The sequence below is a fragment of the Pogoniulus pusillus genome, chromosome 22 (genome assembly GCF_015220805.1).
Source record: "Pogoniulus pusillus isolate bPogPus1 chromosome 22, bPogPus1.pri, whole genome shotgun sequence".
Classification (NCBI taxonomy): Eukaryota; Metazoa; Chordata; class Aves; order Piciformes; family Lybiidae; genus Pogoniulus; species Pogoniulus pusillus.
Window position 1 is genome coordinate 11,175,541 of NC_087285.1, and position 26,601 is coordinate 11,202,141.

Below are 26,601 nucleotides of genomic sequence, written 5' to 3' on the forward strand. Positions count from 1 at the left end.
GGGAGGCACGGCGGGGCTGCTGCAGCGGCAGCGAGGCGGGGGCGGCCCTGGGGGCGCGGCAGGTTGTGCGGATGCGTCCCACGTGTGGGCTCTCGGCCTCGCTGCCGCAGGCTCCGCCCGGCGCCGCTAAAGGGGAACCTGGCCAGGCGGGGCTGGTCGGCACCCCGCGGGGCCGGCGGCGGAGCGGCCCCTCCGGCTGCCACAGCTTGCACGGCGCCGGCGCTCCAGCTCCGGACTCCTGCGGCTTGCAGGCTGCTCCGCTTCCCGGGCTCCTCCGGCTCCAGGACTCCTCCGCTTCCCGGGCCCCTCTCTTTCTGACCTCCGCCGGTTGTAGCCGCCGCGGCTGCTGCCGCCCCGTCCCTCCCGCAGCCCCTTCCATTCCTTCCTCCTCAGGTAGGTGCCGGCCCCGGCAGCGCTCCCAGGGCAGGGCTGCATCGCCCCTCTGGATCCGGTGCCCCGCGGCTTTGGGGGTGCGGGCTATTGCTGGCTGTTATCTTCGGGGCTTCCTGGGGGCCATTGCTGGCTGTTGCCTCGGGGTTGCAGGCGCTGATCCGGTACCTACCCGGTGCACTGTCGGGAGAGGCTCCGCTTCAGGGGACACCCGTGGCAACCTGCTCTGGGTCTTCCCGAACTCCGCGGTGGATGCAGATGAGTTGGGGACCATCTGTATTTCCTCTGGGCAGAAGCAGTAAGATATTTTCTTACATTGCTGCATCCTCAGCTTCGATTCAGGAGAACAGCAGCATCCCCCGCCCCTGAGCAGGACCCAGCAGTGAAAGGGTGGTTAAGAGAAATAATTGATGAACCCTCCAGGCTAGCGGTCCTCTTCCGAGGAAGCTCTGTGATTACCCATCAGTGATACTTCTTACCAAGCAGCTGGCTGCATTCCTCTGGTACCAGCCTGCAGCCCTCTCTCGGGTCCTGCTGAGGCACTCTCCTCATGAGGAGCACTTCTGCCTGTGGGGCGGCTGTAGAGCCCCAGCTATGGCGCTTCAGGAGCTATCTTTCATCAGCTTTGCTTTGCATTGAAGCGTATCTGCTGAGGATAAAATACCCTTGGCAATGTGCAGGTGTGCTGTTGGGCCCCAGAGGTGGAAGCCGGGGCACTTCCCTGGCCATTCCTAAGAAGCAGCTTTCCCATGCCTGTAACGTTTCTGCAGCAGCCACCAGAACAGCTGCTGAGACCCTGGAAGCACTGTGGAGTGGGGTTGCTGCTCCATGGTCCGACCCACCATGGAGTTACCGTGGAAGCATTAGTCATCTTGGCCTGAGGGGAAGCAATTACTGTAATAATAGTGTGACTTTGCAGCGTGAAGCAGCAGAAGATGGATCGCTCCTCTGGACTGGGTACACTTTGTAAGGATACAAATCCCAGTAACCAGTGCTCAGAAGAGGTTAACTTCAAGGAGTAACTACCTCGCCTCTTCCTCACAGTTGTTATGTATTGATGGACTGTCAAAAAATAAACTACAGCTGACCTTGGCTGACACCAGTACATGCTTCTCCTTTGTGGCTGGCACCCTTTGGGTCTGTCAGTCTGTTCCCATGCTTCCCTTTGTAAGCAGCAGTCCAGGTCTAGGTTACATGGCTGTGATGCTACTGGCTTTCTCTAATAATGTGCATTTCCCCTCATGTTCAGTTTTGTCTTCAGAGCAGTGAATTTCCAGTGGGAAATTAGCCAGATGCAAAATGTTATCTTAATCCTGAAAGCTGATGACCTTTTGCCTCGTGCCTTCTCCAGGATGCAGCAGCAGAACATTCCTCAGGTCTGCTGGAAGTGACCTGTGGGTGCCAGAGGAGTGGAGAGAGCTGAGCCAGGACTGAGCACACCATGGGAGCAAACACCTCCAGCAAGCCATCATCCTTCAATGAAAATGAAGATGGTAAGAAATTCTTCTAGTTGTGGTCTGGGACTGCAAAGTGCAGAGATTGTTACTCTGAGAGTCACCATGCTGGGGTTGCAGACACTCAGATGTTGCTGGTTAACTAAAGATATGTCAAGGTGTGCAGCAGCTGCATGCCCTTGGTCTCCTGCAGAGCTGTGGCCAGGGGTCAGGTGGTCTTTCAGCTCTTCTCCCTGCAGCCAGGCACTGGAAGAAGAACTGTTGGCAGAGCCAGGCCCTTAGGAGGCAGAGGGGAAGTGCTGCAGTTGTGCAGGCAGGGGAGGTTTCTTCTGGAGATGACAGCACAAGGACTGGTGTGAGATGTGGTGGGAAGGTAGTTTGAGTGATGTGGCAGGGCCACCGAGAAAGACTTGGTCAGCAGCAGCGAAGTGGAGGTTCCTGGTGCCTGCCCAGCTGGGCAGCTCTCCCTGCACTGGGAGCCCAGCATGCAGGCTTGGTTGGCTGGAAAAGGAGAATGCAGTGCTGGAGGCCAGTGTCACTGTGCTGCCAAGACTGTAGAGACAGTCCTTAAAAGATTGTTTCATAAATATATTTTCTGTTGCATGAGTCAGCTTCTAACTGCCATATGGGCTTTCACCTAAGTGCAGTGGTGAAATGCAGATGTAGATAAATCCTGTCACAGAGAAAGAAAAGTAAAATATACAAGACCCTAGACAGGTCACCCAAAGGTGAGAACTCAGCTGGGGAGGATGTGATCCTGGTTACTGGGGGCATAAGGGGAAAAGGAGAAATTGTTGCCCAAAATGTGGTCTTTCCCACTCAGGACCTGAGGAAAGAGGTCTCTAGGAGGAGCACCCTTTCGTCCTGGGAGTGCAGGGATCTGTCTGTACTAGTGCTGTCAGTGCTTGTGGCACAGCAGCCACTGACCCAGGCTGTGGCTGTTCCACTGCTCCATCTCCATCAGCATCTGCCCAGGGAAGAAATAAGTTGCTCTGCACAACATGGTTTTCCCCTCGCTGTCCTGGCCCCACTGCTGCGATCCAGTCCTTCCCTCTGCACCTCCATTCCTCATCCTCCAGGGAAGGTTTGGCACTTCGGGGTTTGGGTGGCTGCTGGTGCCCTCAGGGAGGAACCTCTCCATCCTTACTCCCCGCACCACTGCATCCCCACCACTAGCTGCTCTCTGGCAGCAGTCCCCAGCTGCTTGCCATTTCAATTTGTTTTTCCATGGTTTCCTCCATTAGTTTAATGCAAAAGAAGTCCATCCTGTGGGATTTTTCTGGAGATTTTATTGCTTGTGTATCTCACCACTCAGTGCTGGTTTGTCTCACAGAGAGCTGCCAGTGCTAGCTGAGGATGATTAACGCTGCTCTCGCTGCTGACCATCTTCCTTGGGTGGTGTGTCCTGGCTGTGGGACTGGCTGTAGCAAACTGAATTTTCCTTGGTGGGGCTGGGCTCTCTGCTGGACCTTTTCCCAGGGATAAACACTCTCCATGTGGTACTGACCTTCTGCCTGAGAATAAATTGCACCTTGGGTAGCACAGTGATCTGTGCAGGGTGAGTGTCACTGGGGCAGTAAATCTCAGGCAAGTGATTCCTTACCAGAGCCAGATCTATATTGGCAAAGGATCAGTTTCAGCAAACAAAACGTGATGGGTGTGAAGCCTCTGTTAGCTCCTTGGCAAAGGGCCTTCCAAGTGTGAAATGGTGTGCCCTCCACTTTATGCCTTTGTGTATCTTGCTGGGCAAGTCAAGGGAGAGGTCCAGTCCTGACCATCTCAGAAGGTTTGGTGCTGAGCTGTCGAGTTTCAGTAGGTTCCAGGGTCTCCTCTGCACCCAGGCACAGCATCCAGACCAGTGCAGTTGTGCTTTCATAGTCCTGCCCAAACCTAAAAGCAATAGCACATTTTGTGTCTAATTACTGATATTTTGATACAATGGGGGAGATAAACCCATCTGAAAGTTGTGACCAGGGACTATCACCTTGCATGTTGTAATTGTGTCCTTATTCTAATTTCAATTAAAACTGAAATTAATTAGGAGCTGCTGGGTACAGCAGGAAGCAACCCAAGAGCTCTTCTGTTCCATGACCATGGCAGGTCACTGGGCTGTGGCCAGTGGAGAGCAGTCCCACCTTGTTGGCTGCGTCAGAGAGAGACTTTTGCTTTGACATTTGCCTGTATACAAACAGTAGCAGTGTAAGTGGTGAAGTGCTGCAGAACCTGATTCTCCACAGTCTGAATTCCACCTCTGGCAGTTGAGTGCTGCAGCTGCATCCACCAGTTGGGCAGCTGTCTGCCGGATGCTCACTGGGAGCGGTGGGAGAAGGAAAAATCCCAGTCTAAAGAGCATTTTACTGGTGCACCCAGAAATTAGGTCTGCTTCTCAGAGAACTGTGCTGTAACCTTTTAGTTCATTTCTCTCATTACCTCTCATTTTGCTTTAAAATGTAAAACATCCTGAAGAATATTCAGGCAGCTGCAACAAGGTGAAGCCTTATGTAAAACAGCCTTGTTAAAGTCCTGATTCAGGGGTGAAAAGATGGTGATTTATGTTGTGCTGTTGTGGTCTGAATAACCATGGGCAAATGTCTTCACCTTCTTGTGCCTCCATTCTTCATCAGTGGGCTTTTTTCACCTCCCACAGCTCAGCTGTGGAGCATGGGCCACCTCTGCTGTGCAGAGACACAGGAGAGCAGGGCTCACACCTAGCTGGGCTGCCCTCAGCCTTTGATGCTCACACACAGTCCCTACCTGTCTTCCCAAACGGCTCTGATTTGATGTCATTTTTTTTCCTGCTGCACCATCATTTTAAGTATCTTTTTATGATGGACTTCCCAAAAAGCCTTTCTTTGCCTTCAGCTGAAGTGGGATGCCAGGACTATTTTCTCTCAGCGTTTCCTCTGAGTAGGCACAGTGGTGGATAATAAGCTGGTGAGATGAAAAGAAAATGTAATAACCAGACAGAAGGTTCAGTGCTGCAAGGTGCTCTCAACCCTCCAATGTGGTCAGAGTTTGCAGATTTTGTTCTGCTTCTGGGCAAAAGGGTGTGGAAAGCATCCTGGAGGGGGGCAGTCAGATATCCTCCCCAGCTGGCCAAATTTGCAGAAATAGTGGGTAGGTGAGGACAATGACTGGGCTAGAGAGCCACAAATCATTCTGTGGTGCTTTGCCCGTGTGCCATCAGCTGCTCTGTCTTTAAATTGCCCCACGGATGTATCTTTGTTCCTCTGCCTGGGTCTGCACTGAGTTCAGCTCCCTGAAACTGAGGAACTTGGGTTATCCTTCCTGATCCTGTGCTAACCTTTGTTTTGCTGAGGCTGCAGAGAGAAAGAAGCAAGGAAGGGAGGAAATGGAGTGAAAAGTGACAAAAGGAAGATGAGTTATAACAGACTATGGAGTGTATTGGCTGTGCTGGGGTGGGTGATGGAGCTGGCAGGACCTGAGCACCTTGAAGCAGTGAATTTCACTTGGCAGATGGAGTCCAGCAGCTCTGGCAGGGCTGACTTGTCTCTGATCAGGATATTCTTTGTGGCTGACTAGGTTCTGTATTTTGATGTCTAAATATTGTTCCTTGAACCTGAGGTTAGAAATACAACCCTACTTTCCAAACAGTATGTCATGCTTATGCTTCAGTTGCTTCTTTATAGTGGTTGTACTATCTGCCTTGGCATCTCTTAAACATCCTTTGTCTGAGTTGGTGTATCACAGGAACTTTCCCTCTGAAGGGCAAATGACTTTGCTGTTGTCAGTGTTCCAGGTGCTGTCAGGCAGTGAAATGGGGCTTGTCAAATCTGTAGATGTGGATTCAGGATGAAGAGCATGCGTTTGGTTCCTGATTCAGACACCACTGATTTTGGTAGTCTTTGGGAGTAAGATTTAGGATTGGCTCAGAATGAAAACTGGGAACGGCAGGAAAGCTGAGACAGCATCTGAGACCTGAGGGTCCCTCTCCTCATAGTTGTAAGCTGCATGGGACAGCAGGCAGCTCCTGCAGCTCATCTCTCTCCATAGCAGGCTTGGTAGTTTTTCCTTCCACTCTCATTCCCTGCAGGTGATAAACATCTTCACCCTCCCTTTGCATTCTGCAGGTGTCTACTGCCCTTCTCTCAGATGATCTAGCTGATAGACCTACATAAACTCCTTATCAGCTTGTGTTGGCTCCAATACTTGTGGCTGTTTTTCCAGGCTTGAAGTGGTTTCGTGCCTGAAAGCTGGTTAAAGGTGATGAGCTGCTATAAAAGTGTCAGAGCCTTTCTCTGGTGCTTTGAAGGAGCATTTTGGTGTGGTTTGGTGAAACCAGAAGGAACAATCACGGAACCTGGCTTCCCTTTGCTGATGGCTGCTTGGCAGAGCCTCTCAGAAGCATTAGCAGGGTTCAACCCAGTAACCATTGTTCTGGTGCCTTCTCCAGCAACCAGCAGGAGGTTTGAGCCCAGTGCAGTCAGTCTATGTTTGCTGTAATCAGGGTAATTTAATTTGCTGTTTCTCTGGATCTCTTTGCTGCCTGAGATGAAACACAGACAGCTTCACCCTGCTGGATCAGAGCCACTGATCTGCAGGGCCCTTCAGAGCAGCACTGCAGAACGTTCTCCCGTGCTGTGTAGATGTCCACCTCCCAGCCCCATCTGCAGCCTGAGGACACAAAGTGAAGCACTTTCCCATTCCTATCTCCCTGCCTCGTTGCAGGGTCTGCAAAGGTACTGCTCTCCTCTTCTGAGCAGAAGCAGCTGTTCTAGGTGAGGAATGGCAGCAACACTTGCAGCCAGGGCTGCTCTCTTCATCTTGCACAGCTATTGAAGGGTTGTCTAAAAGACTACAAGGACTTAGATGCTCATTTACGTCTTCATGTGGTATAAACGTGTGATAGATTCAACTTCTTTGCCTTTGGTTTCAGCAGCAGCAAGATGAGACTGTCATGGTTTAACAGACAGGGCAGGCCACAGACATTCAGTGGACGGTTCCTTGCCTGGTCTTCTGTGGACAAAGTCTGACCCAGGGAACTTGCTGTTGCAGCTGAGCTGCAAAGACAAAAATCCTGTTAAAACCCAAACTTTAAGCAGCAGTCACATCTCCAAAAGCCACACAGACTTGCTGCAGTGTCCCTTGTTTATCTCAGCTCCTGTGGAGAAAAAATCACACCACCAGATGTTTGCTCAGCCATGTAACATTTGAATCTTTGCTCTGCCTTGCAGTCACCTTTGACCACTTCAAGATTCTGCGAGCTATTGGGAAGGGCAGCTTTGGGAAGGTGAGTATTTTGTGACCTGCTCACTGTATGCCCCCCCGGGAGTGTGACTGAGAGAAGGGTGAGCTAGGGTCTGACATGAGCATAAAGAAAGAAACCCTTGCATTATCAATGAGCTTTGACCTGAGCTTCAACTCCTGGTAATCAGGAAGGAATCAGAGCTCCATTCCTCATCTATTCCACAGACACAAATTATGTTACAGGAGATTAAAATGAGAAACAGATAAATCAAATGAGCTGAATTTTATTATCTTTCTGGAGAGCACTTTCTAAGACTTCCCAGCACTGAGCATCGCAGCGCGTCTTTGTTAACAAAGAGCTGCAGCCTCCGTGGCAAGCCTGGCAGGGTTTTTAGGTGGATATTTATCTATAAAACAGTGTTTACTATTAAGCATCAGATCATGGTCAGATGGTGCTGCTCTCCATTTTCTACCCTGTAGTTCTTTGGTGGAAAGAGTCACAGGTGTGGGAGGGACAGACACCACCAAGATCAGTTAGCAGTTTCCACTGTTAAATACAGCACTGACTTGTGTGCGATCCCCACCTCCCATCCTCGTGGTGACTAATTCCTTCCCCTCCCCTTCTACTCAGCAAAATTTCTTCTGTGACTGAAAAATGGGTGCTGGCAATTTGTCCAGAGGACCTGGGACCTGGCAGTCTGAACTTTGCTAAAGCCCCTGGAGACCACTCACAGAATCACAGAAACATCCAAGTTGGAAAAGACCTTCAGGATCACCAAGTCCAACCTATAACCCTACTCTACAAGATTCACCTTGAACCATGTCCCTAAGCACCACATCCAAACACTTCCAGGGTGGGTGACTCCACCGCTTCCCTGGGCAGCCCATTTCAGTGCCTGACCACTCTCACTGTGAAAAATTTTTCCCTAATGTCCAATCTAAATGTACTCAGTCTCAGCTTTGAGGCCATTTCCCCTTGTTCTGTCTCCAATTACCTGTGGGGAGAGACCAGCAGCAGCCTCCCCACAGTGTCCCTTCAGGTGGTTGTAGACAGCAATGAGGTCTCCCCTTACCCTCCTCTTTTTCAAACTAACCATCCTCAGCTCTCTCAATCACTTCTCATACGATTTACTGTCCAGGCCCTTTCCCAGCTTCATTGCCCTTCTCTGGACTCGCCCCAGCACCTCCACATCTTTCTTTCTTTGCAGTGCCCGCAACTGAACACAATACTCATGTGGCCACGTCTCACTGACTGAGTTTGCTGACATTTCATCTCTGATCTATTCCCTGATTTGCTCACCTAGGTCTGTGTTGTGCAGAAGAACGACACCAAAAAGATGTATGCCATGAAATACATGAACAAGCAGAAGTGTGTGGAGCGTAATGAAGTCAGAAATGTCTTCAAGGAGCTGCAGATCATGCAGGGCCTGGAGCACCCCTTCTTAGTTAATTTATGGTAAGATGCTCCTCCTTTACTCACTGGTTGCATCAGTGATGTTAGAGACACCTTTCAGACCAGACTTGGCCGCTTCTCTGCTGCAAGCTACTTTCAGGAGCAGCTGGTGTGTCGCCATTGCGGCATTGCAGGCATCAGGATGTGTGTGGTGCTGCCCACCAAGCAGGGCACCAGGCACGCATGTCGTGGGTGCTGGGAGGAATGTCTCAGGCACTGCCTGCAGGGTGAGAAGCAGCAGTAGCCCATGAGTGCCCTGGGGAACAAGGTTGCCCGGGGGAAGAGGCAGCATTCTCCAGAGCTCTGACCTGGGTTGTCACTGCTGTGGTGAGTTCCTGACTGCTTGTCTGGCTGTGAGGTGTCAACAAGTGAAGGGATCTTCCAAGATGCCTCAGAGGGATCAGTCACCACCATGCCTATCCATGATAAACACACCTGAGAGCTGTACCTGCCTGGCAGGCTTCTGCCCACCTCCCTTCACAGCCCTTTGGGAGGGGACAATCAGCATCAAGCTGTCACAGTGGTGGGTTTGGGAGGTTTGGATGTGGCTTTGTTTTTTGAAGCATCTGATAGTAAGAAGTTCAACATGAAAACATCATATACCTGTTCTCATGGATCTGCTAGTAGTTCTTCATACAGGCTGCTCTAGCCCTGTTGTGGCTCTGAGGCTAAGTTATTGCCATCTCAAGTATAACAGTAGGGGTTTAGTTGCAGTGGGAATGGAACATGGGAGGGTCATGAAATGACCATTTTCCAGGTGGAAAAGCTCCAAGGCATGCTGAGGATTCACAGAGATACCACACATGTCTTTATAGTCTGTCAGCTTTCAGTATTATCAGCCCTCAGCCATGCTTGTCCATGCACTTTAGGTACTCATTCCAGGATGAAGAAGATATGTTTATGGTTGTTGACCTGCTGCTTGGAGGAGACCTGCGTTACCATCTCCAGCAAAACGTGCGGTTCCAGGAAGGCACTGTGAAACTCTTCATCTGTGAGTTGGTGCTGGCCCTCGACTATCTCCAGAGCAGACACATCATCCACAGGTCAGCTGGGGACCTCCTGGGTGGGCTGATGCTTGCAGACTGCAGTACTGGTGGACTTTTTCCTCTTTAATGTTAAAGGACAAATAGAGGCTTAACAGCTAAAGGAAATATTCTCCCAGGACCAGGCTTCCCAGGGAAAAACATTCCATATGCAGCAGGGACATCTCAGTTCTCCCTCTTGGATGGCTGTAATTAGCATACTTGATTTGTTTGCTGATCCCGCAAAGAGCTGTCTCTGATAGGTTTAATTAGCTGTAGCTCATTAATATCCGTCCTGGTCCAGGGAGAGCAGACATAAGCAATCAGAATTCCCCTGCTGTCACTCTGGAAGGTGTCTCCCATTTGCTCCCTCCCTGCACAGCGCTGAGAGATGCAGAGTGGGACCAGATGCAGCTTGTTTTGTGTGAAGCTTGTTTTCTGGAAGTGGGAAGAATGTCTTTTTGGCCACCAAGAATTGTTATGGCCAATGAGAAAATACATGAGCTCTTCCTGTACATTCAAAAACCTGCAAAATAAGAGAGGAGGTCTGGGTTTTCCCTGGCCAGAGAAGGAAGGTTCAGCTCTGGACAGGCAGATGTGCAGCTGCTTCCTGCTGGCCTGCTCTGCAAAGTAGACCTTGGGTCCAAGGGTTTTTTCTTAGGAGCTGCTAACAAGGTTATGAACAGGGACTGGCAGAGGGTTAAATAAAGGCCCAGAGAAGATCATCTCATCTACAAATATAATTGCAGAAGATCATTCTTTTGAGGTGTGAAAATAAAGCCTGGCTCAGAATTTAAAACTGCAGTCTCCTGGCTGTTAGCAGGGGAAGTTGCTGGTGGAGATGAATGCCTCTTCGTGTCCACAGCATCTGGCTGTCATTTCTGAGCTGTGAAGGCAGAAAGGCCAATGCCTGATGTGCCCAGAGCATGCCCATAGCTTGCCCTCTGCAGCAGTGGAGAGCCCTGGAGCACCAGAGGGCTTTTGCTCTGCTGGAGTTGGAGGCAGACCTCCGTGGGGAGAGCTCCTGCTTTCTCAGGAGTCTCATCTTTCACGCTGCTTGTTTGGTTTTATACCTGCATAGATTTCTACTCTGATGCCCCTGATCCTGGCACAGCAACCATCCCACTGTGGTCCGGGACATGAAGCTAGTGTGTGGTGATGGGGACATTGCACTGGCCCTCTCCATGCAACACCTGCTCATCAGCACCAAATAATGGATGAGCATGAATTAAACATGTGAAATGCAGAACCCTGAGCAGCCAGGCATGAATCCTCATACTGCTGGCTTGGCCTGAACATGCTGAGTGGGGCACAGGGGCAGAATCCTTCTCTGTCAGTTGAGGTATCACAGTAGTGGTGTTTAGGACTGAGGAGCTAGAGATTCTTCACAGTTCTCTGCCATCAGAACAAACCTGGATGAGGAGTCTGAGTCTTTAACAGTGAAAGATGTGATAGCTCTGGGAGCACAGGGTGGCTGCAGTCCCCATTACGAGCCCTGTCCTTGCAGCTGTGTGGTCATCACCGGTGCATGGCTGTCAACAGTGCCAAGGTGTCGTGCTGTGGCTGCAGCACGAAGACAGGTACAAAGAGGACACCCAAAGGGCAAAGTTCTGGGTCTTTCCCAGAGAGTTCTTTGTAAATAAGGGTGGGAGCAGTTTAGGTGCAGGCTGCAGTGTGCACTGCAAGCATCTATACATGTTTCAGGCCAGTTGAGTAGAACAAAGGAGGTATGGCAGCCTGTTTAAATGGCAAGTCATTTAATTAACACAGTAGTGCAAATTGTTTAATGCTGGAACCCAGTGGGACAGCACTGGGTCGATAAAGTGACTCAGACGAGTCAGTTTCCTGCAACATCTGTAACTGGGACCAGCAGAGACAGGCAAGAGATGTCTGCTTCTGTCTGAGCAAAGCTGGGTCTGCTGCCTCTGCACATGGCTGGAATGACTTCTCACCTACAGGGAGAAGAGTGGGAAACATTAGTTAGCTTTTTCAGGCTAAGAAATGGTGCAACCAGTTTATCACAAATAAATACCCAAACAATCAATAGAGGAAGTGATCACTGCTCGTTGTTTGCCTCTTGGGAGTGATCTCATTGTGCTGGTGCAGTCCCACAGCCTCAGTGTGATCAGGAAAGGCCCCAGTCAGGGTAAAAAAAAAAGTAATAATTGAAGGCTGAAAACTGGATGAGAAATGAAAACCTGTGCTTATGATTCTTTCAAAACTGGAAGTAGTTTCTTACCAGGAAACCCATTTTTTTCAAACTCTTCTTCTTGCTGAAGCATTTCTTAAAGACTTTACTTGAATCAATGTTTTCTCAAAAATACCAAGCCTGGCATCACCTTCTTTTGCTGTCACAGACATGTTTCTGCCCTTCTGGGCTGCTTGGCTCTGACCTGAGGCTCAGTTTCGCTGCACTTACTGGGAGAGCCAGCCCCTGAATCCACCCTGTAGTGTCCTGACTAAGAGATCTGTCTCTGCTCCCCAGAGGGGTGAGGGCAGCTGAGGGAAGGTACGTGGGGTATTTATGACCCACTGACAGTGGTTTGGGTGAGGAGATGGCAGAGAGCTATGAGCCATTACTTGGTAATTACTTATATTGTCCCCTCTTGACTCCAGGTGCTCAGGTGATTCAAACTCCAGCTCAATCAGGGCATGTTTACTATAAAATCCTAACCCTGCCCACTTTCTCCCTGAAGCCCAGGGCTGATGGGCAGTGTCAGGATAGCATGGAATTACTCCATGTGTGTCTGCCTGCTGTGTGCTAGGCTCCTCACAGACACTTGGCTGCCAGCTGCCAGGCTCAGCCAGCAGCAGGTGAGCAGGCAGTGGTGTAATGAGCTCATTAAAAGCAGGTAATGCCTTGTAAAGGCACTGGGGTGGATAGAGTTGATGTATCAGGTGTACCTGCTCTGCTTTCAATGGGAAGCCTTTCCCTGCAGCGTGACTTTAAGTGCTGGTGTTCAGGGTTTGGGGTTGGTTTTCAGTCAGCAACCCATTTTTTTTCTAGAGCAAAGCTGTTAAATTAATTTGCTCTTTACTGAGCGCATGGGGAACAGCTCTCAAAGAGTACTGGATCAGGTTAAGAAGTAAAAGGGGAAAGAAGATAAACAGAAGCACTAAGGTAGGTGAAGTACCCAAGTGCTGCCAGTCCAAACCACAGCAGCTTTCACAGCCACAGCCCTCTGCCACCATCTCTGCTTTTGTGTTTTGATTAGCTGTTCTCTGATGGCTGATCCAAACCATAAAGGAATACCAGGGCCAAAGAGCCCCAGCAGATGCCTTCCAGGACACCCTGTCTTTGGGTGTGTGTCCCTCCAGAACCCAGGCTGTCCTAAAGCATCTGCAGGCATCTATCATGTCACTTTCCCAGGCTAATAGCTGTCTCCCTTCTCTGCCTTTTTCTCAGAGACATCAAGCCTGACAACATCTTACTGGATGAGCATGGTAAGTGCCAGTCACTTCCTGGTCATGCATAAAAGCACAGTCAAGAGGAAAAGGTCAAGGTCCAAGCTGAAGTTCAAGTGCTTTCTGCCTCCTTTTATGCTACTCACACACCCTCAGGTGCAGAATGAGACCATCCTTCCCTGCCTTGCTTGCTGTCTTTTGCTTTTTGAGTGACAACACCTGGTACCTCCAGATGCTGCTGTACTTCTAGGGTGCCTCAGTGTTTAACCCACACCTCCCCTGACTGGCTGACCCTCAGCTGTCCTAGAAGCATTGGCCAGGACATGTTTGGTGGTGCTTGTGGCCAGGTACCTGGCAAACCTTATTCTAAGACCCCCTTGGCTCTTGCTTTACACTTACTCAGCATGCAATTGTTGGAAGGGAAATCCTAGTGCAATTGCAGGCTGTGGCATGCATGCTCACAGGCAGAATCAACTGTGGTTGAACTCATAATCTTCAATCAGATTGTCTTCTTCCTTGAGGAATTTGACATTGGGAGGGAGCTCCAAAGAGGATTTGGGGTGGGTACAACATAGATGTCGCTCTTGTTTTTTCTTTAGTCTCTTACTCTGGCAAAACTCTAACTTGCATCCCTCCCTAGACACCTTTTGGTCCTGGCAAAGCTCTGCTGTCTGATATTTATTAGCTTTTAACTCACTACAAAAACACTTTGTCATTTCATGTCATTGAGAACTAGCTTGTTATGAGAGATCTTCAGCAGCAGCTACAGCAAAGCACTGGGGAGAAAAAGTCAGTGCAGGAACAAGGTGTTTCTGAATTTGTGATGACTGCAGGGGCTGCAATCGAGATGCTGAAGCTCCTGGGGATCACTGTGGCTCTGTGCGTGATAAGGGTCGCATGGCAGCACCTGAGCCCAGACTCTGCCTGTTTTGCATATGACCTCTAATTTCGGAGTGCAAGCTAATTACTTATTTAGGAGCTGTCAGCACAGCTGACTCTACCTCCTCCTCCAAGTGCAGAAGTCTCTCTCCTGCCCCATGCACAGACAGATACAGGAGGACCTATCTTCCTTCCCACCCGTGCCCAACAGTGGGCTGTGGTCCTGCTTGGCAAGCCTGTGCCAAGCTCCCAGCATCACAGGGCTCCAGGACCTCTGCCCAGGTAGCCAGTGCAGGGCTGTGTTCAGTCAGCCCTCACCAGCAGACGCTCTTGGTGACCTGTCACCATCATCCAAGAACCTCTGTGTCCATGGGACTGAGGTGCCACAGCCACCTGAGAGGGAGCTGGGGCTAGAGCCACAGAAATGTAGGTCACTGTCCCTAAAGAGGGAAGAGTTGTGGGGAAAAGCTCCTCTTGTCCCTGCAGCCACATTCGGCCCAGCAGGACGCACCCTGCATGCTCTGGTAATGACACTGCAATTTAGGTTGATTTTGAGTCTGTTCTCTGCTGGCTCTGATGGTTTAGCTGTCTGTGGCAGAGGTTTCAGAGCTATTTGCTGTGGGTGTACCCTTGACTTCAGTGTCCTTCTGATTATGCCTTGTAATACTCCTTTTCTTCATCCATGGCAGCAAAGGTGTGCCCTCTCATGCATACAGAAAGCTTTGTGCACTCACAGTTCAAGATTTCCCTGTCCCCAGAGCAGATGTTGCTGTAGCATGTTTATCTATATTTAGCCTGGTAGACTGTGCTTGTTTTTCAGCATCTCTTTCTCCATGGAAGGAAGCTGCAGCTCCTGGTTCTCTCTCTCTTCATGAGGCTTTCACAGCAGCAATCACAAATATCTGCTGTCTGATGGCATCCTTTTTTATAATGCTCTCCATTGGGACCAGTCCCCTGAGAATACAAAGTGCCCTAAGACCTTCAGCAGTCAGACTTCAGTCCTTCATTTATATACTTTTCTTGCCCCTAAATTCTGTCTCTTGTCCATCTTCCTTTCCAACTGTGAAAGCTTTTTCCAGCTGTGACTCCTTCAGCCTGTTGGATTTCCAAGTCTGTTATGACTTGCAGCAGCCTTTTTGCCACTGTTAATCGCTGCTGAGGCTGCAGGAGCCCTTGTGCACAGAACCTGATCCTTGCATAGGGGCCTGTTTCAGCTTTTGGATGCTATAAATGCCCCTCATTATGCTGCACATTGAGGTATGCAGCATCCTGCTGCTGTCATGACCTTGACACACATCTCATTCATTTGCCTCTGCCACCCTGGTCGATGGCATTCTGTATTACCATACCCGTTTCAGCTAGGAAATTAAAGTGAGACATAAATAAAGTGGAATATCAGGCAAATGTCTTGCTGTGCAATAAATAAAGCATCGGTCCAGCCTCAGAAATTGGGATCAGGTCCCACAGTGAAAAAATCTTCAGCAGGAGACCACCTTGAGCAAGCATTCTGAGCACAAAGTGATTTCCTCCTCTAATGATGAGTCTATCGATTTGGCTCGACGACAGCACAGCTCACCTGGGAATTGAAGAACCTAACAGATGGCAGTTTCCAGGAACTGTGACTAATTCATCAGGAGTTTTCAACAGGGTCATTTGTCTAATAAAACTGAAGAAAAGCTCCATTTTATTTCTAGTAAAACTGGGAAGTTTTATTGTGAGAGCCCTCTAACGGCTTTGCTCAGAGTTGCTTCTGATACTGGTGCTGAAAGGTTCTGGAGGGTGGTGTTGGACCAGGCAGGTTCACGCTGGTGCAGGCACTGCACACACAGCCCCTTTGCTCTTCCCTCTTGGATAAGTTACAGCACAGCCTGTCAGAGAATCTCCATCCTTCACAGCTCCCAATGGCTCCAGGTTCATCTTCTTTGCAACGCTACCTTAGCTGGATCTGCAGAAGCCTGATTTTTTTTTCCACCAAAAATGCTCTGGAAAGGTGGAGGAACTGTGCAGCAATAGAGATGCTGAATCTCATCAGAGAATTCTTTGTCCTAACCCACAACCAAAGGCTTGATCTGAAAGTACTGGTTTCAGGCAGGCAGAGTGAGCTCTCAGAACAACTCAGTGTGGAGCACAGCCCTGGCTATGCTGGTTCCAAGCAGCTGCAACCAGGAAAATATGAGCCTTAAAGCATGACTCTCAAGTCCAGCTGCAGCATTCAGTGGGTTCCTCTTGGTTACCAGCAGCTTCCATTTCTGAGCTCTTGGTCCACCCTGTTCAGTACTGCTGCTGTGGCTGCTCAGCCTTGCCATGCCATCCAGAGCCTCCTCCCTCAGCCTTGCTGGCTTCTCCTGGTTATTTCCCAAGTGGGCAAGTTTATAAAAGTGACTCACTTAAAAGATGCATCTAGAGAGTGGCATCTATGTGCCTGGAATCTCAAATTCTTGATAAGTCTTTATGATTCAGATTGATGAGAACAGCTCCCTGAAGAAGGGGAACAGCTGGGGAGGGAAGAGGGAACAAGGCAAGGGCATGGAGGACTTATCCAGACAGGACAGCTTTTCACTTGAGTGCTCCTCAGGGGGTTGAACCTTTCCCTGTTTGAGGCATTCTCAAGGGGGAAGATGGAAGTGCTGATGAGCTGGGTGAGGATGAAGAATTTAGTGGGTTTAGGTGAAATCACAAATTCTACTTTTGTTCCCCAAATATTCCCAGCTAGGTCAGAGATTTGCAGCAGGCAAACATGTCCCTGTTCTCATGGCACAGAGGTACAGACACTGTTGTCTGGATGCTGTGAAACAAGTCAATCTTTACAAGACAACAGGAGTTCATCGACTTTCAGACATATCAAGGTGATCTTACACCACCTCAACTCATGAACTGAAAGCTGCAGGGACTTTCCGGCTGTTGATGCTAATGACTGAGGGCAGCACTGTCACAGAGTCCAGCAGCAGAAACCACTTTGATTTGATCTCTGTGGTAAAGGGAAACAGCAGCAGCTCAGTCATCTTCTGCAATTGCAGAGGAGGGTGATGAGTCTGCAAAATACAACAAAGAAAACACCCGATGCTTTTGATAAGGAGCCCAGCTCCCTCAGGGGTGAGCAAGTTCAGTGCCTTAGGAGAAAGTTCATGAGGTCATGAAGAAGTGGAAACTGCTCTGGTTAAATCAGAGGAATTAGGCTGAGCTAACCCAGGAGTTCCAAAGACATTCACTTCAGTGAAGCCTGCTTTGTTCTGCTCACCTGGACTGCTGGGACTGTGGGGCATTCACTGACAGGTGCTGGGAATGAGGGAGGTTAAATTAAGTGCTTGCCAAAAAAAACCCTCCAAAAACGAGTGGAAATAAAAGAGCAGGCAGGAGCTAGGTGGAAGCATTTCGCTTCTCATCCCTGCGGATCACACCCAGCCTCTCATTTCTGTCTCAGTCTGCAGGCAGCAGTGGGAACAGCAACCCTGCCTGCCCCCAGTGGGGGGGCCGTGGTGTGTGAGTTTCTTTTACGAGGCTGTTTCGCTTGCTGCCGTTCTAGAGACCTCTAAAGAAAGAAAGGGGGAGTGCTTAGTACCTGGGAACACCAAAGGGCAAGTAGCTAGACAGCAACAACTACCGGGGAATTTTTTGTTGGGGTTTTGTTTGGCTGATTTTTTCTTTCAAAAGTCATAGTGGAGTTGTTGGTTTGTTTTTTTTTTTTCAGTTCTCCTCCCCAAATTTAGGAAGGCTCAAAACAATGATCATTAAATTATTTCTTGGAGAAATCCAGGTTTTTTTGCTCCCCAAAGGGTAAGGTGATAGTTGATGTAAGAGGAGACATCTGTAAGCAGTCTGCAAGCTAAAATGCTTTCTGTTGGTCCTCCCACCAGAATGTTTTTTTCCCCTAGGAACTCTTTTCCATAGAGGATTTAGGTTTTCTACTCGAAGCTGTTTCTGTGTGAAATCAAAGCAAACTGAGTTACATATTAAACCTCTGTCTTTCAGGACATGTGCACATCACAGATTTCAACATTGCCACGATGCTGACTAAGGAAATCCAAGTCACCACCATCGCTGGCACAAAGCCCTACATGGGTAAGCACCAGTGACAATCATTTGGCCTTAATTACTATCTCATGGGCTTGATCCCACGGCACTGGTGGGGTGCAGATGGAGTTCTTTTCTCATAGGAGCTTGAACTCCTCTTCCTGGTACGTGACAAAATGTGCATGTCTGAAATGAGAAGCAAGCTCAAGAGGTGCAGTGGGAGAGTACGGTGGGAGCCCTCCCCTCGGTGACACCCGGCTGGCGCAGCTGGCACATGTGGTTTCACACAGCACCACAGCAAGTGTACCATAAACACAGATTTTAGTGCCACTACACCACACTGTACAGCATGTTTTGGATTATAAAACAAGATGATTGCACTCCTGAGACCTTGGAGCATTTCACAGCAGCAGCCAACATGCTCTTTTTCCCCCTGGGAAGGAAAATGAAGCATGAAGCCTTGTTTTGGCCCCTCAGGGCACTTGCACTGCTGCATCACCAGCAATAACAGGTATTTTTACATAAACTGGCTGCTTTACAAAGAAGAATTACTCTGTGTTTAGGACAAGTGATCTGGCTTACGACTTGCTGCTTACCTGAGCGCTAGCACCTGCTCCGCTGGGGCAGGAGGACCCCATTCTCTGGTGCCAGCCTGGCACAGTTGAAAGCGTGATGGTGCTGGTGCCAAGTCTCCATCTGAAAGAGGCAATGGGGCTTTAGGTCTGGTCCAGTTACAAAGGTGACAGCACAGCTGTTTCTCAAGGCCATGCCACCACTTACATCAGTCACTTAAGTTCTGCCACAGTCTATTGAAGCAGAAATTGCCAACTGCCCCATTTCACCGGTGGGGCACGGAGGAGCTGGAATGCTTGTTTGGGTTTTAACACAGCAGAAAATGTTTCATTCTGTGCTAACTACATTTGTAGTTGTTAGTCAGCAGGGTGAAGGCTTTAAAGTGTATCTGCTCCCAGGGCAGGAAGGTAACTGGGCTAAGATGGTGTGCTGGGAACTGGGTCAGGTCTGGCTCCCGACGTGATGATGCTCAGTGCTGAGCTGCACACAAGGCTGCCAGGTCCTGCTGGGCAGGGAGCAGGAGCAGCAACCAGTGTGGAAGGTAAGGGTGGGAGATGGGGGTGGTTGGCACAGTTAGAGGTTTGCTCCTCTCTCCATGCTAGGGCTCCTTGCTGGCAGGTGTTTCTACTCTGCAAGGCTAACAGCAGTCCAAAAGATAAACTTCTGCAAGGAAACCTCTGTGTTGTGACTCTACAAGAAAGCTGTAGAAGGACTTTTTAGGGCGTTGGGTAGTGATAGAACTGGGGGGGAATGGATCCAAGATAGAGGAGGGAAGATTTAGATTAGACATTAGGAAGAAGTTCTTCACCATAAGGGTGGTGAGATGCTGGAACAGGTTGCCCAAGGAAGTGGTTAGAGCCTCATCCCTGGAAGTTTTTAAGGCCAGGCTGGATGTGGTTCTGGGCAACCTGATCTAGTGGAAAGTGTCCCTGCCCATGGCATGGAATTAGATGATCTTTGAGGTCCCTTCCAACCCTGACAACTCTGTGCTTCGGAGTCTGCCTTGGCAGTGTTTTGGTAAAGGACCAATCTACCAGTTCTGAAGAAAGAGGCAGAACTTATCAAAGATGTGGTAGTGTCATACACCAGGTGGTTTCTCAGGCAGAGGAGCAGGGTGTTCTCTACGGTCTGTGTGGCTCCTTTCCACTTCAGATCACAGCAAGACAAACTCTCCTTTTTCTCTGTTTTGCAGCACCTGAGATGTTTAACCCCACAAAACCCACTGGCTATTCCTTCGCTGTGGACTGGTGGTCACTGGGAATCACAGCCTACGAGCTGCTCAGGACCCGGGTAGGGTGCACACCACCCCATCTCCATCTGCCCGTCTCTGTCCTTAAACACCCCGTTGGGAAGGTTAATGCCAGGACACTGGTCACAGGGAAAAGGGACAGGTCCTGCAGCAGCCTGATGGCCCACCCAGGACTTAGAACCCTTCCTGGAACATCATGTTTTCAGCTGATTGGTGCATGGGAGGAGTCCTGCTCCTTTTCACTTGTGAAGAATTGAAAACAGCAGCACATTTGACAGACAATACTGGGAGAGCTCTAAGCACAGCACTGTAGATGGGTGTAATATATATATATAATCTAAACACAGGCTGGTTGGCGACACAAGCTGTGCCGGTTTGCCTCCTGCCACGCTGTGTAAATGCTCATTGTCACTGTCATTGTTCTTGCTGCTTGTTGTTTTGTTTATTTCAACTGAGCTAGGATCGCACAGGGAGAGGTTTCCAGCAGGAGGCTTGGGGAATGAACAATGAGAGTGTGTTTGAAACTTCTTTGCTCTGAAACGATTTCCCAAGGAGTCTGTAAAAGCAGCTAAATTAAAGCGCTTGCCTTGTGCTGCTCTCCGCAGAGGCCCTACCACATCCGCTCCAGCACCTCCACGAACGAAATTGCTCACGTGTACAAGACAGCCACGGTGATGTACCCTGCGGCGTGGTCCGCGGAGATGGTGTCGCTCATCAAGAAGGTGAGGGCAGACGGCCAGAGCAGGGCTGGCGCTTGTGCCCGGGCACGGGGGGGAAAGCAGGATGGTTTCAGCGGGATCGGTAGCCTTTGGGGCGAGTTGTAAAGAGTCGCTGTGAACTGTGTCCAGAGCCAGCGCCAGTGACCTTCAGGTGGTGCTACCTGACGGGCGTCCAGCTCCCAGCACTGCAGCAATGTAGCGCAATGTCCTGGGCTGCGGGGATGGAGTTTGTGCTGCCAAGCAAGGTGCTGCGAATGCAGCTCTGCTAAGGACGCTTGAGTTTTGCTTCTATAGTTTCTCCTATAACTTGATCTCTCTGCAATGTCATAACTTGGAGGTAGATAATGTTAATAAATTTGGACCAAATTTATAATACATACATTAATTCTTTTAACTTAAAACCCCACAACATTTTTCCCAACCATGAAAAGATTTACAAGAACTGCTGATGCTGCTGAAATCCTTTGATGCTGTGTGGTTCGTGCACCACTGCAGTTAATTTTTATTAAAGCTGTTATCAAAATTGCCTCAGAATCATTAGTGGGATCATTTGGAAGCTGAAAGCATGCTTGAAGTGAAGCCATAGCTTCAATAAGCAGAACTAATGCTGGGCAGTGCCAGGGGCTGTCTGCACACGACAGCAGCAGAGCGGAGGTGCAGAGCCTGTGTGCAGGAGCTGCAAGGCTGGCAAAGTGTGCAAAGAGTTTTCTCCTTTCCAGAGTAGTGTAGGCAATGAAGGAGTCAGTCCTCAGTGTAGCTCTCCTCTTTTGTTTTTTGTCAAAGCAGTAGGCAGAGATGCTTTTGTTGTCTCTGATGAAATACTCTCAGACGCTTTAGTGAAACTGGGACATTGACCCCTTGCTGAGACAGGATCACGGTGTAGTTCCTAAGAAGAAAATTGGAGAATAGCTCCATTTGCTTAAAATTCAACAGAGATATATTTTGTTATATATCACACAGGAAAAAGAGCTGCAGAGCAGCAATGGAGACAGAGGCTGCATGTCCCCAGCCTTGCTCCTTTTCCTGAGGCGTGGCTTGGTCCCAAACTGGGAACTCTCTCCTAAGCAATGGCAGGTGAAGCTCCTGGACCCCCACCCCAGGGCCCATACCTGGTGTAACTGCCACTGACACCTCTGTAGGTATCTGATGTCCAGCTGTGCATCTCCAGGTCTCACTCTCTCACCTCTTTCATTTTGCTCTCACTGCAGCTGCTGGAGCCCAACCCTGAGAAGCGTTTTTCTCAGCTGAAAGATATCCAGAGCTTTCCTTACCTGTCTGACGTGAACTGGGATGCTGTTCTCCAGAAAAGGATCACACCAGAATTTATTCCCACGGTAAGGTAACTTTGACTTTAAGGAGTTTTCAGAGTACCCTCATGCCTGGCACCAAGTGACAGAATTATCCTCCCAGACTGACCTGGGTTGAAAGGGACCTGAAAGATCAACTAGTTCCAACTGCCCCTTTCACTAGCACAGACACCTCCTACTAGACCAGGTTGCTCAAGGCCCCATCCAGCCTGGCTTTGAACACTGTCCAGTGGTGCTCTGACTGTGCGTGCAGGTCTGGTTAGTTTATTTCTGAGAAGATTCATCTCCCAGTTGCAGTCTGGTTTATGGGGGACTCTTCAAGATCATTTAATTCATCTCTCTCTCCCCTTCAGAAAGGCAGACTGAACTGTGACCCAACCTTTGAACTGGAAGAAATGATCCTAGAATCCAAACCCCTTCACAAGAAGAAAAAGCGCTTGGCTAAGAAGAAAGACACCAACAAAAGCAACTCCTCCCAGGTGAGAGCCAGCAGGTACAAGCATGGGGTCAGGGAAGTCTCTTGGTTTGCAGGAAAGCTAATTACCATCTAGCACAACCACAGCAAACTCTTTAAACAGACCTTTTTTTGACTTTGTGACCAATTTTATTTCCCAAACTCTTCCATGTGTTCCCTTTGGAGGCAGGCAGCATATGTAGACACCAGTTTTGTGTGAGAGGAGAATCTTAATGCCATTCTCCCCACTGAAGTGTTACAGATGCTCTTTACTTGCAGATATCTATCTCCTTGAAATTGTCCTTGTAGTATCCTTCTGAGTCAACTGTGAGTTTGTTCCCCATCTCTATTTTTCTGTTTGAATGCCAAAGGCCTGCCATCTTCAAAAGCACCTGGAGATGCTCCAGAGGGACTTCATTGTTTTCAACAGAGAAAAGTAAGTGTTGGTGCAGAGGCAGCACAAGAGACTGTCCCTTGGCAAAGCCTTTCACAGAGCTGAGTTTTGGGCAAATGCTGTGGGTGGGTGTGTAGGAGCTTTGTAACAAGGAGAGCAGGCACTGGGCATGCTGGTTGCTCTGTCATCTGCTGGAGACCACCATGGCATTTGTGTCGTTGAGGTGGAGGGCTGGGCCCCAGTCATAAGCTGCTTGCACTGCCCCATTTGAGCAGGCACTGCTGCTGTGGGGGCTGCAGGGACCCTCACAGCTCAGCCAGCCATTTCTCTCCCTAAGGGTGAGACACAACCACAAGGAGACTCAGGAGGCAGTGGCAAAAAGCAGAGGCACATCCCAGGAGGACAACCAGAACAATAATCTCTGAGAGCAGTACAAACCCTGCTGGATTGTTTCCCATGGGGCTCCTGCGTGCTCACTTCACACCTTCATGGCACTGGGCCACTGGATTCATCCTCTGCTGCCAGGACAACTGCCCATAGCCCAAGGCAGGGTGGCTGGTGGGAGCTGGGACACCCACTCCCTCTGCCTTCCACCCTACAGCCTGTGGATCCTGGGTGTGGGGGGAGAGGCTGTGGATGCTGCCTCTGCAATTTGCCACAGTCGGTCAGACTCAGATCCTTTTATTCTGCTTTTCTTGGTGGCAGGAATGTGACTGTGAAAATGGATGAGACACTCAGCTTGGCTGGCCAGCGCCACAGCCCCTGGTGCTGCCCACAAGGTGGCTGCTAGCAGCGTCACCCAGGGGCTGAGCATGCATTGTTCATAGAGCCTTCAACACTAATACTGGTCTTGAGGGTGGGTCCAGGCTCTGTGGAGGTCTTAAGTCTGTATGGGCTCATAGCTGGCTGCTCCAGATAGAAGAGATTGCTCTCAGCTGCACGGTCTCCACCAGGGCGCAGTGGAGGGTGGCCCTTGCTTACAGACATCTCCTGTGAACATCTCATGAGTGTGGGCACCAAGGGCTGGAGGTGGTGAAGATCTTCCTTAGCTGGAAGCAGTCATTATCTCCTTCCATGGCTGGGAGGAGGCATCAAAGGTTTCCTGTTTCCCCCTCTCTCCGTGCGGGTTCCTTCATCGGTTTCTCACAGAGCAGGGCTCACGTTGTGTGCTCGGGGCACTCAGACAGATGTGGACCGAAGAGGTAAGAACCAGGCACTGCTGAATGACTGCCATCCAGCTGCTTCTCCAGGACAGCCTGAAAAAAGGAACATTCAGTATCACGTGAAATTGCTGCAACTTACTGAATCTGATGGGGATTGGCCTCCAACACCAGAGGTAAATCTGAAAAGTGGATTTTCAGTCTCTGTGACATTGAAACAATGTCTGAGTTAAGTAGCTCTCTTTGCAGAAACAGCTACACTCTGGAGCAGGCTGTGCCCAAAATGAGATTGGCCAAAGCATCTTCGTGCTGGTGATGATGCCAGTGTTTAAGTGCTATGGCAGACCTGAGGTTTCACTTCCTTCTCTGATATTTTTCCTGTTCTCAGCAATATAATGAATGAGTGAAGTACCATTTGCCTCCCACTTAACCCAGAGGTGGTCTCTGTGTCCTCTGTGCCTTCCTGTCTTTCTGATCAACTAAAAAATCTGACCAAGTCGAAAAAATGACCACAATAAAGCCCCACAGCAAATGCAAGGCACCTTCCCAAATGAGCAGAAGTTGGTGTTAATTCTGAGGTGACCTGCACAGCAAGGCAGAAGGGGTGGTCCTCCTGCCTGCAGCCCTGAGGGCTGTGCAGCCTGTGCTGGTTTCCTCTGCAGAGTTAAGTGCGGGCCCCGCGGGCAAGGACTGGTGCACAGCAGTGTCACCACCTCCTTCCACACGCTCTGCCTGACAGTTTAGGGGGGTTGGCTCGGGTCAGGCTCTTGGCATGGTTACAGCACAGTGCAAATGTGCAGAGCTGGGGAGAGGGACAGCAGCTTCGCTGTGCACTGCTGGTGTGGAAACAACCAACCAGGGAAGCATGACCCTTGTTCTGTCCAGGGAGCTGCAGTGCTGGGGTGGAATTCGTTTCTTAGTGCTTGAGAGAGTCCTCAGAGCAGGTCATTGCAAGCAGAAAGCTACCTTCACCTGCTAAGTCACAGCACACCCTGCTCCTTGGGGAAAATCTGTTGCTGCATCAATATTGTTGTACTGGTTGGCAGAAAACCCCAAAACTTTGAGAACTTAAATGACTTCTAAAATCTTCTCTGCTTCCTCCTCATTCTCTGTAAAGGGAAGCACAGCTCAGCTTGATTAGTACCAGGCAAGAGGGAGAAATCTTTAATTACTTGGATAGCAGAACTTCACAGGACTCCTAAGCACGAGCAGCCTTCCTCACCCCCGCACAGCTATTCTGGCACGGCCTCTAAAGGATGGCTGCATGGACAGCTTGTCCTGTTTGAGTTGCAGGCATGTAAAAAATAAATATTTCAAGGTCAAATACGTAAGGAAAAGAAAAAAGCCCAACCCAAGTGTATTTGTTTAGCACAGCCTAAACCAGTACATCAAAATACTTCAGAAACAATTGGGTTTCTCTGCGTGCTTTGCAAGCTTTGGGGAGGCTGTGACCACTGCCTTGATGAACAGCACTGGACAGAAGGGGAGGATTTTAACTCTCAGAAAGCAGTATCCAGGCCAGCCCCGGCTAGAACAGGCAATGCTGTGTAGAGCTGATGTCTGTCACCACGCAGATGACAGGTGCAGCTCTCATCCTCATCACAGCCCTTGATGGCCAGGCCAGGCTGCAACCAGGTACCAGAGGGACAAGCTAAGCAGCCTGTCGCCCACTGCAGTGTTCTGGCTTTCTCATACCTCTGCTCTTGCCCAAGAAGCCCCAAGCTGTGACCTGCAGCCGGGAGCACCACGCACGCAACAGTGTCTTCCAGCTCCAGCACAGCCCCCAGCCCCTCCTGCCCAGCTGGCCCCCAAGGCACGACTTGCCCTCAGCCCTGCCCCGCAGCAGCCCGCGGAAGAAAGCAGCCAAGCAGCCAGAGCAGTTGTTTGAAGGAGCCCATTTTTTTAATAAAGTGTACAAAGTAGTCAAACCGCTGACGCGCGGCGCTGCGCACCTGCTGCTGCGGGGGTCTGCGCGCCCCGCGGGGCCCCGCACCGCGCCGCCAGCGAGCGCCGGCTGGAGGTGGAGGACACAAACACGACACAGCCCCAGCTGCCCCTGCCGGCAGCCGCCTGCCCGCCCCACGCCGTGCCTCCAGCCGGCCCCACGCTTTGCCTGCCCGGCTGGCTCCCCACGCCGGGTCCTTCCCGCGCCACCGCGTCCCACACGCGTCCAACACGAACACCACACTGACCTGTCTGAGCGGCATGCATACAGAGAGGAGGAGTAAAAACACGACCCGACCGCACCCACGACAACAACCACAGGATTTTAAGGCTATGCATAAAACAAAACGAAGCAATATCTTTAAAGCTAGGTAGCAAGGAGCGTTTGTGAAACATAAGGCTTGAGGCTTATCGATTCTTCAGAACAGGTTTATTTGCTTTTCCTTCTTAAACACCAAGGTACCATTTTTCTTCCTTCGCTTTCGCAGGGGTTTTGCTTCCTCCTCGGCAGGGACACTTAACTGAGGGTGGTGATGTTGGAGCGGCCTCCCGGGGGCGCAACAATGCGCTTGCTCACAGAGCGGGCCCCCTCATCGATCTGGGTACCTGGGAGAGGAAAAAGCACAAAGGAAACAGGGACAGCCAAGTTAGAGCATTTTCTTCACAGGACTGAGATGTCAGGCAGCTCAGGGTCTCGCCGAAGAGCCTCCCAAGGCTGCCTACAGCAGCCTGCTCCAACTCCAGTAATGACCCCAACAGCTGTGGTAGCATGGATGTCTGTGCAGACACTCCATGAACAGACCCACACTGCAAGAGCAGGAGTGATGCTGTGCTGGCACCTCCATAGCCACAGTCCTTCCTCCTACTGTAAGGTGCAGCAGAGTGGAGGGCCAGCTCCACCCATGTCCTCTAAGGGACACCCAGGATCTCACCCTGCTGTGCTCTGCTCTTGCACTCAGCTTGTCCCACGCCATCTCCC

General features: G+C 50.1%; 2 protein-coding genes across 7 annotated transcripts in view; one reads left to right on the plus strand and one right to left on the minus strand.

Moving 5' to 3' along the window:
* The first annotated feature begins 136 nt into the window (after nucleotides 1-136).
* Nucleotides 137-24,241, plus strand: STK32A (serine/threonine kinase 32A). Of its 5 annotated transcripts, none has more exons than XM_064161710.1 (13): nucleotides 137-393; nucleotides 1,742-1,883; nucleotides 7,040-7,095; nucleotides 8,357-8,508; nucleotides 9,375-9,548; nucleotides 12,934-12,971; nucleotides 17,781-17,870; nucleotides 19,588-19,685; nucleotides 20,250-20,366; nucleotides 21,572-21,697; nucleotides 22,024-22,149; nucleotides 22,496-22,560; nucleotides 23,224-24,241. In XM_064161710.1, the coding sequence occupies exons 2-13, from the start codon at nucleotides 1,832-1,834 to the stop codon at nucleotides 23,306-23,308; spliced, it is 1,179 nt and encodes a 392-aa protein (XP_064017780.1). In that variant the 5' UTR covers nucleotides 137-393; nucleotides 1,742-1,831; the 3' UTR covers nucleotides 23,309-24,241. The 5 variants fall into 5 exon arrangements, with proteins under 5 accessions (XP_064017780.1, XP_064017779.1, XP_064017781.1 ...); XM_064161709.1 differs by having other exon boundaries at nucleotides 22,856-23,312; XM_064161711.1 differs by lacking the exon at nucleotides 22,496-22,560 and having other exon boundaries at nucleotides 22,856-23,312.
* Nucleotides 24,242-25,558: 1,317 nt separating this feature from the next.
* The window catches only part of DPYSL3 (dihydropyrimidinase like 3), a 33,181-nt gene continuing 32,138 nt past the window's right edge, over nucleotides 25,559-26,601 (minus strand). For both annotated transcript variants that reach the window (XM_064161707.1, XM_064161708.1), the window contains exon 14: nucleotides 25,559-26,228. In XM_064161707.1, coding sequence (XP_064017777.1) covers nucleotides 26,140-26,228 — 89 coding nt within the window. In that variant the 3' untranslated portion in view covers nucleotides 25,559-26,139. The remainder of the gene's footprint in view (nucleotides 26,229-26,601) is intronic.